The 12,448-nt window shown below is 50.2% G+C and overlaps 1 protein-coding gene across 3 annotated transcripts in view; it reads right to left on the bottom strand.

Moving 5' to 3' along the window:
• Nucleotides 1-12,448, bottom strand: part of LOC142883463 (ryanodine receptor 3) — a 100,953-nt gene that overhangs the window by 33,277 nt on the left and 55,228 nt on the right. For all 3 annotated transcript variants that reach the window (XM_076018364.1, XM_076018362.1, XM_076018363.1), the window contains 14 exons: nt 12,166-12,331; nt 11,611-11,697; nt 11,031-11,257; nt 9,491-10,337; nt 8,969-9,169; nt 8,324-8,426; nt 7,675-7,806; nt 2,991-3,264; nt 2,787-2,901; nt 1,902-2,034; nt 1,284-1,387; nt 1,042-1,177; nt 753-939; nt 511-619 (listed from right to left, as the gene is read on the bottom strand). In XM_076018364.1, the coding sequence (XP_075874479.1) occupies nt 511-619; nt 753-939; nt 1,042-1,177; nt 1,284-1,387; nt 1,902-2,034; nt 2,787-2,901; nt 2,991-3,264; nt 7,675-7,806; nt 8,324-8,426; nt 8,969-9,169; nt 9,491-10,337; nt 11,031-11,257; nt 11,611-11,697; nt 12,166-12,331 (2,821 nt within the window). The remainder of the gene's footprint in view (nt 1-510; nt 620-752; nt 940-1,041; nt 1,178-1,283; nt 1,388-1,901; nt 2,035-2,786; nt 2,902-2,990; nt 3,265-7,674; nt 7,807-8,323; nt 8,427-8,968; nt 9,170-9,490; nt 10,338-11,030; nt 11,258-11,610; nt 11,698-12,165; nt 12,332-12,448) is intronic.

Genomic DNA, 12,448 nt, shown 5'->3' with positions numbered 1-12,448 from the left:
AATTCAGCCTGGCGAAGCGGCTGAATGGTTTCGAGTCTGAAATTCTGCACGTCCATCTTGTGAAGTTTTAATGTGAAGAATTTTTTTTTACTATTATGTCAATAATCAGCTTTTGCATCACTAAAGGAAAAGAGAAGGAAATAGATTGAAAATGGATTTTCACATTAAGAGAAAAACAGAGTTAAGCAGTGATAGCAGAGAATAAAGTTTTCGCCGTGCATTTTACTGGTCTTACAGTCTTAAAGCAGGAATAAAGTGGCAACAGACGTACCAATAGGAACCCTCGCACTGTTGCTACCTGATTTAACTAGCAGCTTCGGTGCAATTTAAATGAGATAAACAGAAGGTTTGTCCAAGCTCCCTGTTCAAATGCTTTTTTTTACAGGCTCGTTCCCAGAAGAAAACATGAGAATAAATTGAACAGATGTGGCCAACAATATTCATCCGGAGTGACAGCTGCAGGGAAATCTGCCAGGATAAGTAATGAGGAAAGTTTCCTGCCAAACATACATGCATCTCAGGTGCACAGCGCCCCAACAGGTCGATGAGCGCCGAGTAGAAGGACATGATGGCGTTGCCCATGTGCACCACCTCCTCCTCGTCATCACCGTCGCCCGACCTGTCAGGGACGAAAGTAAAGATTTTCTTTTATTCATTTGTTTTTTAAAGGGCATTACAGCAAAGAGTGAATAAGCCGCTCATCTTAAAGCTGTATTGATTCCGTGAGCCTCGGCTTGATCTTGGCGGCTTACCCGTCAGAGCTGACTCCGTGCACGGAGCCCGGCAGGTCCAGCGCCGGCGTCTCCGAGATCTTGATGGCCTCCTTCATGGCGGCCAGCAGGCCGTTGCCCCCCTCCCCCCGCAGGGCCGGCCCGAAACACTCCGGCCGGCGGATGAGCAGCTTGACGACCACGCTGGAGTTCTCCTCCACGCTCTCGCCTGGAACACAAAAATCGTGTGTTCAGCAGGTGTTCCCTCTGTACTTTATACACCACTAGATGGAAAGCAAGTGAGAGAAAGAGCAAATGTTCCAGGTCATACCGTTGACAAAGACAGCGAAGCGCAAGAAGGAGAGGTAGCGCTCCCCTTCGATGGGGTTCCAGCCGATATCGGGGTAGCCTTTAGCCAGCAGCATGGGGCAGCTCTGGAGGCCGCAGCCTGCCAGGTAGGTGACCACCTGCAGGTGCACACGGCAAGCAAGTCTCTTATCCATCTCTAGTCTGACTATCCTGCCCGCAGAATGAACTCAAAGCCACACGGTAGGGTGCGAAGATCTGTCTGACCTTGTCCAGATCCGGTTCCTCCAGCGCCAGAGCCAGGCCGTTGTTGTCCATCACGGAGGAAGCGGCCACGTCCAGCGGAGTGGAGCCCCTCATGGCCGGCGAGGCTAAAACGCAAAGCACAGCACAACACACGACGGTTCAGTCTGCTGCTGTTGCATCTTGGAACAGCCGTTGCTTCAGGAAGCTGTCCAAACAGCAGGGGGCAGTGTGTCTGCTTCATAAAAATGACAAGCTGTCCAGTTTGTTTTTTGTCTTGCTTGTTTGTAAGGGAAAATTCTATGTCAATGGACGCCTATTCTGCTCTACAGAGTTAATGTTGCACAAAATGTTGAGTTAATGCACAAAAATGCATCATCAAAGTTTTTATTCTCAGCTCTATTTTTTCAGACAGTGAATTAAATAATGAATAATGCACATTTTTTCAGTTAATACACATGTATAACACTGTTATAACACTGATCACAGCCCAGTTCTCTCATTACAAATGATTTAACCAAGTATTGTAGAGCTGTTTTAACACACTACCCTGATAATACGAATATAATGCGCCAATTTCTACTGAATCTGGCATCATTGCAGTCAAGACATCAAGAGTGAGAACAGCTTCTGAGCGAGTACCGAGCCCCACGCTGCTGTTCTCCAGCAGGTAGCTGAGGTGGTCGAACATGGCCTTCTGGTTCTGACGGCTGATTCGGCAGAAGTAGCACAGGAAGCGACAGCAGCTCGCCACCATTTTGGGGAAGGCGATTTCCTGGAAAGAAAACAGACAAACCTGCTCACTCAACCAATCAGCTGAGAATTGGATTTGCCTGGAACGGGATGAACGTCGCCCTCATTTGGCAAAGATGTATTTCAAAAAGTGTGCATCTGCAAGTAAGATTCATCTCTTTTAATTGTACTTGTGCAACAGTACAGTGTGGAAACATTTTGGTACTCAATGTATTTGTATTAATTGCATGGGGAATCAATCTTAAGTGCAATTTGAAGTGCAATTTAATTTATTCCAGTCAGCTACAGCCCACATGTTTCCTTCTGCACGAGCTCTGCTCCATGCAGGCCAAAATAATTTAGTTGTCATGCGAATACTTCATGATAATAATATTTTCAAGGGTGTCCATGCCCCACTACTGTACAATACCTGCTTGTCAACAACAGTGTATCTATAAACTTGCTGCCTTGGGTGGTTCTGTGCAGCCCTGGAAGTTAGCTGCATGTCTCTGTTTCTAATGAACATTCAAAGCCTCGACACCCTCGTGCATTCCAGTCGGCCACACTCTGACCTTCCTGTCCTCTCCGGCGCCACACTCAGCTGCTGACAGCCCGACAGGAGAGCCCACCCACCGGGGACCTTCTGGGGTCTTCATTAATGCGCGCTCAGTCTGTGGCCGCGCATCGCAAATACTAACAGACACTAAAATCGCAACAACTCTCTCAGCCTCGGGGTGAACCGTGCGCTGCAATCCGTGGGTGGGCTTAGACATAAATGCAGAAGATATGCAACACCTGAGATTTGTCTCCTCCGAGTACATTGACCATGACCTCCATGACGGTCTCGTGCATGCCGAGAATCCTCATCAGGTTGGGATGCTGGTAGAACACTTTGTTATTCATGATGTCCCTGCGGAGGAAAAACCAAGTCGCCCAAAAAGTGTTTACACGGTCGTCCATCAATCGCGGCTGCCACAGGTCTGAGATCTGAGAAGTTACCCGAGTCCGTCGATCATCAGCTTCTCCTCCTCCTTCCCCATGCGGACGGAGAGCAGCGACCTGATCTGACCGAGGGAGGCCAGCAGGTTGATGGTGTCCTGCACCGAGGCGGCGCTGATGGTGTAGGTCTTCCTCATGGCCCGCAGCAGCTCGCCGATGCTGTCGTACTGCCTCCTGAGCAGGCTGAACATCTTGCGGACCAGCTGCGGGTCCTGGATGTGACTCTCCTGAGCCCAGCACACCATCGTCTGCGAGATCAGCTCCTTCAGGTTGGCTGGTGGAAGAGTCAGCCGGGCAAATGATTGGTCACAAACAGATCAGATTTGTGTTTTTTTTTGTTTTTTTTTGTCCTCTATCTTGTTATTGTGTTAAAAAATATAGACACACACAAACACACACACACACACACACACACACACACACACACACACACACGTACCCCCACCCCATCCTGTCTGGCCATAATGACAAGCAGAAATGTATCTGAATGTCTTTATGTTGGCTGACAGATAAATTCTCAAAGGTAGAGCTTGTGACCCGAGAGTGTGAATCACACAGGTCGGTTCAGGAACTGCCTGGTGAGTGCTTTTATTATATTTTTTTATGAATTAATGATATTCTGGCCATGACCGGAACTGAGGGAAGGATTGGGAGTGAGAAAGAGAATAGAAAGAGGATGTAAGTGAGGGGCAAGAGGGGGAGGAGAGAGGGAGAGAGGGAGAGACAGAGCACTGGCAACAATATACAAACTCAAAAAAATAAACAGATTAACTCATCAAGAAAAAGACAAATGCACACAAAAAACACACATTATTTTTAGTGGCCTGAGTTTATAAGAGCCACTCATCAAAGAGAATCAGATTTTTGAGTCATTTGAGTCACTTAGTCAGTCACCGAGAGTGTGCAGGAATCCATGAGTGCACACCAGCGCCACCCACCCCCACTCCAGTCCTCAGTCACTCATAAAGCCAAGCCCATTGATTTGCAATGGTTAAAATGACTGATCATTCAAGTGGAAGATCAAGAATTCCCAAGTGGGGAACGTTCATCGTTTTTCCCCGCTTTGCTCATTTTGCTTCTAGCCAACTCTGTCGTCTGCATGCTCGTCTCTCACAGTCTTCCTTCACTCCAACCATAAATCTCCTCTCTGCTCTTCTTCTGGGCCTCTTGCTCAGAAGAAACAAAGATGCAAATAATAACGCAACAAAAAACGCCCCTCTATTTACTGACACAATAAGATATCACAATAGAGGGGGGGGGGAAACTCACACACAAACCTCCTTCTCTTCTGGCTTATCCCACATTTACACAAACACTAAATAGACACAATTGATAGGGAGGCACATTGGCTCAGGGATGCAAATGAGACCTCGGAACACAAAGCAAATAAAGAAATCTTCCTCCATCAGGGTCCCACTGTGGCCTGAGTGGAGCTAATAGGCCTGCATCAGTCACCTCTACAAGGCGCAGCTCCAAAGACAGGGTTAATCGCAGCTGTCTTACAAATGTCAGGCTTCTTCTTCAAGAGGAGAGAAGGGAGGAAGAAGAAAGAAAAAGCACAAGACCTCATTCACGAAAAGGCAGAGCAGAAACAAATCCCCTGCAGTTGGATTGGAAATAAAGCAGTGCGGTCTGATGAGTCAGGACGGCCTGATCGTCTTCTTCTGTGCTATATTTAAAAAGTTTCTCCCGACAGCTCTCGTGAACGCCTCATTAGAAGCGGATCCGTAGGGGTGCGTGGGTAACAAGCGTGCGCACACGCACTCGCGAGTCTCCGGGGGGACTGAGCACAAAAACAAAAGCGTGACATGAATTACACGGCTCAAAACAATAAGAGATGGAGCCGTTTGTGCAAAATTGATTTCCTGAGAGCCGCTGCAATTAGGTAATTGCACTTTTAAGGCCCTCTGTCTGCGTGATTTATCCAATCTGTCGGTTTCCTATAGGCTTTGTAACAAGGGGCTGTCAATCAAGGCGGTGGCGCGCGCGCGCGCGTCAATATGTGTGTTTGCGGCGTTAGCGAGGCCGATGGCTCGGGAGGATGAGGGAGACACGTCGACTGCCTGATCTTGACAGTGAGGAATAAAGCAAAACAAAAATTTGGCAAAAAAAAATACAAACGGCGTGTCTTTGTCGACTGATAGGTTGATTGATTGATTTTATTTTGGGATCAAGACAATAAAAAAACAATTACCCAAAGGATGACATGCAAAAGTACTATTCTTATTTCCATGGTCCTGCTTCAGCGACACTTACACTCACCAACCACTTTATTGTGTGGCTTTAGTAGCAAGGTGTACCAAATAAAAAGGCCATTGAGTTTAATTCTCATTCTGCTCTCCCCTTTCTGCCCATAGTGCATAGAGTTTTTATGTGTGTGTGTGTGTGTGTGTGTGTGTGTTTGTGTTTGTGTTTGTGTTTGTGTGTGCGAGTCTCGGTACGATCCTCAGCCTCACGCACCAGTTTCCTTCCAGGCAAGCTATCATAGTCTGAGCATTAAATGCTTCTGGTGTGTAAGCAATTCATCAGGGGAGAGAAAAAGATTTCTGCCCGGCCGGCTTTGACTCGGCCCCAGTGAGACAGCAGCGGAGACGGTGGCGCCTCCTGTTGTCTTCGGGGGTGCGGGTGAGGATGTGAGGAGAGGAGAAGCCGATGCTAACGGGCCATCGCGATCAGCCTCCCAGCCTTCTAGCGAGCCTTTTCTCCAGTGGAATGTTTGAAAATATTCCACAATAATTATGATAAAAATGAATAGTAATTCATCTGCACAAGAGCTACAACGTTCTGTTCAAAAAGAGGGTTTTTTTTTGAAAATATGTTGACTGTGAAATAGATGTCCAGCTCATAAAATGCATCACACATCAGCACCATAACTGTATTTTACAGGCACAATATGGAGCTTTTCCTTGAATCTACTGGCATAAAACATGAAATGGAAATCGATATGTATGTATGCAAGTTATATAAGGTCATAAATAATTGTCGTCTAAAGAGCGGGTTCACTTGTAGGCTGTCGTAATGCGGCGCTATGTTTTCCAGAGAGACTGAGAACATGTATCTGCTCAGTGTTTTGCATTGTGTTTGCATAAGGAAACGCAAGTTCAGGTCAGACATCAGACATTATTTGCATGCAATATTTTCAGCGTGACTGCCAGACTGATTGCAGTTTTATATTTGATAGACGAGGGTACATTTTACATTGCAATGAGTGTAATGAGTATAAAGTTGTTGAAAAAAACAAAACAAATGGTGATATAACTGCGATTCTATCGCGATATTCAGCATGATACCATATCTGTAAATATATGGATGCCCCCTACAAACCGAATGGAGTCTAAATCAAGTTTTCTCAGTTTGCAGGGAAGCGAGTCTGAGAGATTTTACATAAACACCCCCCAAAGCTCTCTCTTTTTCCTCTGCCGCCTCCAGCTGTCACAGAAGTCGAGGCGACAGAGCCGAGCCGCAGCTGCCACCGCAGGCCGGACTTGTAATCATTCAGCCTTTGCACAGCGACACGCAGAGCCCCACTGCAAAAACTCTGTTAAGGATAAATACGCACTTCCTCATTTCATCCCGCTGCGCTCCCTCGGAAAGCAATGTGGTGGCCGAGTGCAGCGATTGCGTCTCAGTTTCAGCAGTCTGCAGTCAGCAGTCAGCGAGGGCTCTCAGCCCGACGGATCGAACGAATCGCTCGGTCGCTCGCGCTAGCCGGGCCCCCCGCCCCCAAAACCAACCAATCGCTCATCTGCTCCGGGAGTGGGTGGAGCTAGTGCGCGACTGCCTCGAGTGACCGATATGAGTCAAAAAAAAAAAAAAAAAACACTTTGGCAGGTGACTCAGACAAACATGAGTCAGTTAAAAAGAATCGAATTTCCCGTCACTAATGCGCACGGTGGGCACTTCCTGTTACCAGCATTGCTTTCAAGCCTGGGCAGGCAGGGAAGGAGTTTGAAAAACAAAAGAAAAAAAGTACTGGGTCCCATCCCGCCTGCGGCCGCGTCACGATTTGCTGTTTTTAGGATAATGACTAAACATAACATAAATCAGTGGCATGACACTGTTTTCCACTCTTTACAGCCAGGTAATACGTGCTTAAATATACTCAAACTCAAATATACTTCAGTCACCTGACCTGGTACACACAGTAATCGCTGAGTGACGTACAGGCGGCTGCATTTCGTGCTACCATGGCACCCTGTTCCCACACCCCAGTGACAGCAACGAGTTTCGCTCCTGTGATCACGAAGCCGCCCCGCTGCACCACCTGTCTGCCGCTTTAAGTGGGTGAAGGCTTTGGTTTTTATCACCGCCGTGTTTTCCTCTCACCTCGCCACCCCCTCAGCCCCAGCACCCTGCCCGACTCTGATCTCTCTCGGAGCGGCTGACAGAGGAACGCCGCTCCCTCCGGTACCTCTCCTGCGCCCGGGTCCAAATTCGCCGCAGGTGAAATTGGAAATAAATTGAAATGGAAGCGTCTGCCTGTGCAGGACACTCGGATGTTGGGACGCGGGGTGGAGGAGGCGGCGGCGGCGGCTGCAAAGACCCATTTCCTTCTTGCGCCGCCGGCGCATCGGCATGCAGGTGGCGTGATTGCGAAATCAAACAGAAGCGTGACTCAATCCTCGCATTCCTTTAACATGGCTAAACAATGTGAATAATGCAACAGATGCTGCTGTTTCCTCACATGGCGCCGCCTGCTCCTTCTCTGCCGGCTTGTCGGCCCTGCTGGACTGGCCTTTGATCCTGTTCACCAGCATGAGGAGGCGACCTCTGATCGATGTGGCCTGCTCGTCCTTGTCTTCCTCCATGGGGATTCCTGCCGCGCACATAAACACAACGCAACACATAAACAAACCATAGGCACACACACGGCAAGGAAAGCATATTAAAGCAATATCTCTGCCAAGCCCGGCGACCTATGGGGGGGTTGGCGTGCGACGTGTGTATCACGTCAAGGCGGAATTAGATGTGCAGTGTTGTGCTGCTTCATTCCTTTCTTTCTTTGGCAATGTTCAGGCTGTTATTTCCTATTTTGTTCACGCTCGGGCTACCACGACAGGCCCTGCTTTGTGCTACAACTGGGACTGTGCTACGCTATTAGGCGGGCGTGGACAATTCAATAATTTATCAAGGCATCAAAATGTCAGAGCAAACTGAGAGGCGATGAACTGGAACCCCTCAGACCCGACACGCGAAAAGATGCCAAAGAAGCAGAAGGAAAAAAAATGACGACAAAAGAGAAAAAAAGGCATTGTGAGCAAAACAGTCAGTTTGACCGTTGAATGTAGCTTTTATTGTGAAAAACTGCAATGGAAACGCAGCTTGTGTCTCACCACAGTGGAGCTGCAGCTGGTTGTGGAAATCAAACAGCTCCCCCTGGATGTCCGTCGGACACGGACAGTCGTCGCCCATGCTGAAGGTCAGCAACATGTTGATCTGAAACATACAACAACAAAAAAAAGATAGTGGACACTTCCAATGCGTTTCCATCTCAACTGGGCCTTGTTGGAAAAGCAATCTTGTCATTTCCTTGGAGGCTAATCCCCCCCCTCCCCCAACCCAGCAACTCATTAAAACAGCGGTGAAGAGCAAAACTCCAGCTCTCCAGCTGTGATCATTACCAGATAAGTGTGTGTGTATGTGTGTGTGTGTGTCCATGTGTGAGTGTGTGCCCTAGAAATCGCTTCAGGCTTTCCTCTCCCCCTCTTGGTCGTGGAAGAGGAAGAGATATCAGCCATGGATTATGTAGTTTCACGCGTCATTTGAAGCCGAGAGCCGGCACCATGTCTCTGTGGTGAGATATGACAGATTTATTGTGGGTTTGCTTTATGATAAAATTCTTCCCCCCCAAAAAATAAAGCTTCTAAGTGATCCTGGTTCTTGCCATTTACGCTCCACGGCTGATTTGCACCTTGACCGCCACAAAAATAATCTATCAGCCACCATCCAGAGCTTTCCGACCATGAGCTCCATCTCACCTGCTCCTGAGGAGGCGACCTGAACTCTTTGGTCTTCTTTGCGGTGACGGCGGCCGACATGTTGAGCGCCAGCATCAGCTCGTTGTAGCGGAACTTCTGGTTGAACTGCAGCTTGGAGACGAAGTTGTCGGAGAAGGAGACGATGGCCTCGATGCGGTGCTTCAGCTCGCAGTCGCAGAAGTAGTGGAGCAGCTCGCACATCTGGGGGGAGCAGACGAGGGGGGAGGAGACAGACAAGACAGCCGGGTGAAGCCGCGTCGCCGCCGCAATCCTGACGCGCAGCTGTTGGCAGCCGCGTACAAATTGCCTTATGGCACCAAGCGCTCCGCGTGACGCTGTTTCAGCGCGAGGACCGTCGGCTCGATCCGCGGAAACCTCTCGCGCGGTGGAGGGACTCATGAAATATGGATCTCGCCGACGAGTTAATTGGCACTCGACGACGGAGACGCTCGTTTATTTTACAAGTCCTGCGATACGATTCGACATCTGTCTCCCCCACCGGGGGCGCCGGCGCCGCCGTACCTGTCGCTTGACGGGCTCGGGCAGCCTCTTCTCCAGCAGGCCCTTCATCGGCTGCTTGCCGTCCTTGGCCGCCTCCTCCTCGCCGGCCTCCACCGCCTTCTCCTCCGTCCCCGTGAGGCCCTCTTTGCCGGCGGTGCCCGCACCCGCCGCCGCCCCCGCCGCCGCCGCCGCCACCGCCGCCAACATCTCGTCCCGCGTCTCCCTGAAGACGTTGGGGTCGATGAGCAGCAGGATCTTGTGCACGTCCTCGCTGCCGAGCACGCCCATGGTCAGCAGGGTGCTGATGAGCTTCAGGATGGGCACAAACTGGTACTCCACGCCGCCCCCTACGGGGTCCCGTATGTGTGGGCCTCCGCCCTGCACGGCCTCGGTCAGCATCACGATGGCCTTCTCCTTCAGCGAGTCCAGCGGGATCTGCGGGCTGTACAGGTGCTGGTCCCGCCGACCGCTGATGAAGCAGGGCGGGGCGAAGTTGAGGCGGGGCTTGAGGGAGGTGCTGAGGCCCACGCCGGGCGGGCCGTGCTTCTTGGACGCGTCGTGGAAGAGGCGGATGGAGCGCGTCTCCGCCGTGACGGGGATGATGAACTCGTCCTTCATCATGAGCCGCGCCTCCTTGGCCGTCTCCAGGTGGATGCTGATGAGGACGTTGTAGAAGCCCTCGCGCAGCATGCCCGACAGGTACTGGTTGTCGATGGTGTAGAGCAGCTGCGACTGGTCCAGGTGGCTGCAGAGGGCGTGGGCCACCCGGGTGTTGCCCAGGGCGCAGAGGGCGCAGTAGAGCTTCAGGGTGTGGTAGTGGAACTTCCTCATGTCCTCCTGCTCGGACAGCTCCATGATGTCCACGCACCTTCAGAGGGAGAGGAGAGGAGAACATCAGATGATCCGCAAAGTGATGTCACGGTTCAAAAAAAAATACAAAACACTCGTCCCGGCGTGTTTTTTTTGCAGGTAAGAGGAAGCAGTGAGTCTGACGGCACTTCCATCAGTTTATTTGTGCGTAAAATGAATCCAATCTGACACAGATGACTGCCACTAAATCGATGTGAAAGTTTAAGGGGGAAAAAATGCACAAATGGCAAATGAACGATTTTTATCTTGTACAAAAAAAATCTAATCCTCCCATTAGACAGGCAAAGTGAGTGAAAAATGAAAGAAATCCTCAGATACCTGTCTAGCAAGAGTTTGATTTCATGTTTGCCGTTCCCCTGATTAATCTGCGCTGGATTTCAACCTGGAGTTCTAAGAGGATTAAATCATTCAAGGCCTGGAATAAAGGGAAGCAACACCTTTAAAAAGCCGTCATTAATGGGATCCTGTTAGTTCCACTCGCGAGGAAATCTAAATCATTTGTGCAGAAAGCTGTTTTCCCCTGATCCCGGGCTTTATGCTAATCTAATATATGCTTAGTTATCGTCTCTGGGCTCTGGCTCGATATCCACCGAGACCGGCGTCTTTCTCGTTATCCCGCTCCGCTGCAACAAGTCGAAAACAAATTTATTTGCCAAACTTCAGCGCGTTTGTTCGCCGCGGCCCGCCGCACCTGTTCTCCTCTGGTATGTGCACCGCCAACATCTGCAGGGGCTCCACGCACTGGACGACCCAGCCGTGCCTCTCGCTGACCCGGGCTGTCTCCACCTTGAGGAAAGTGTTGGGCATGCGGCTCCAGAGCACGGCGTTGATGGTCTGCACGTCGAGCCGGGGGGGACACTGGGGCACCGGGTTCTTGTGTTCACTTTTGAAGATTGCAGACGACAGGGGCATGGCGTTCTGGACACCAGAGAAATACGAGCATGAAGACCTGAAATGGGTGTCCATTTTAGGGTAAAACGGACTGCACCAGGTGCATTTTTCAAATGATTTTTAGTTTTTGTTCTTTTTTTTGAGACAACAGAAGAACAAAAACCAGGAGAGGTTCGCAAGCAGAGACCCTATTTTGGAGAGGAAAATTCTACACACAAGCTCACAATTTTAAAAAACTTTCTTCTCTCAAAATATTAAGCTCTTGTAAAACAGGACAGGGTAGTCAGCATCGGCGATAACACCTTTGGTATCAGAACCGGAATGAAAAACCGGATCTCATGCCACTGCTTCTGCGTCGACAGCATCACCAAAGATCCTACCTTTATTTTGGCCAGTTCGAACTGGAAGAGGTTGGGGCTGCTGGGTCGCACAAAGACTGCAGGGAACAGCTTGGTGTTTGGTTCCACCTGCACGAGGAAGAATACCGTAAAAAAACACAATGCAGAAGGAAGCACGTCGTGAAGAGCGGCAGCGAGGGAGCGTGACTTGCCAGAAGCGGCTTAATGACGCGCGGCGAAACTTCGCTACTTAGCGCACGGGTGCACGCGTGTGTGCGCGCGCGCGCGGGTGGCTATTGAAAAGCGTCGACTGGCGGGATGAGTCAGCAGCGGCGCGAGGCCGCACAGTGACGGAGAGCATAAGAAGATTTGGACTCCTCAAGAGAAAGATTTAGCGCCGGCAGTGCATCTGAACAGGCCCAGATTAAGACTCCAGTTCAAACAATCGAGACTTCAAAGCTCCCGTTTGGGAGAACGTGCGGAAATAGGGAGAGCGCTCACGTCACCTCGCACGTGCGTAGGTTTGATGCTGTGCACGAGCGGCGCATTACAGCTCAAGTGGAGCGCGACAGTGGGAAAGGAGTGAGCGTGACGTACCTGGTAGGACGTGGATATCTCCTTCCCGTTGACGGTGAAGGTCAAGAGGCCGGTGGCCAGGTCTATCAGACAGCCGACCTCCAGGTCCACGTTGCTGCGGCTGGCGCTGTGAGCGGCCGTCGTCACGTCGCCGCCCCACACCATGTAGCAGTTGCTCCTCTTGACGCTGCGACAACAGAAGCAGATATTAATCAGGCTCCTCCCTCCGCCGCTGCACGGGTGAAGGTCATATTCTTTGTGACGAAGGTCAAATTTTGCACGACAGTGTGTCGGGGACCCTTCA

This window comes from Nelusetta ayraudi, unplaced genomic scaffold, assembly GCF_046127955.1.
Source record: "Nelusetta ayraudi isolate G7.1 ecotype Tasmania unplaced genomic scaffold, CSIRO-AGI_Nayr_v1 ptg000007l, whole genome shotgun sequence".
NCBI lineage: Eukaryota > Metazoa > Chordata > Actinopteri > Tetraodontiformes > Monacanthidae > Nelusetta > Nelusetta ayraudi.
The sequence above is the reverse complement of the archived record's forward strand: the minus strand, read 5'-3'. Positions and strand labels throughout refer to the sequence as shown.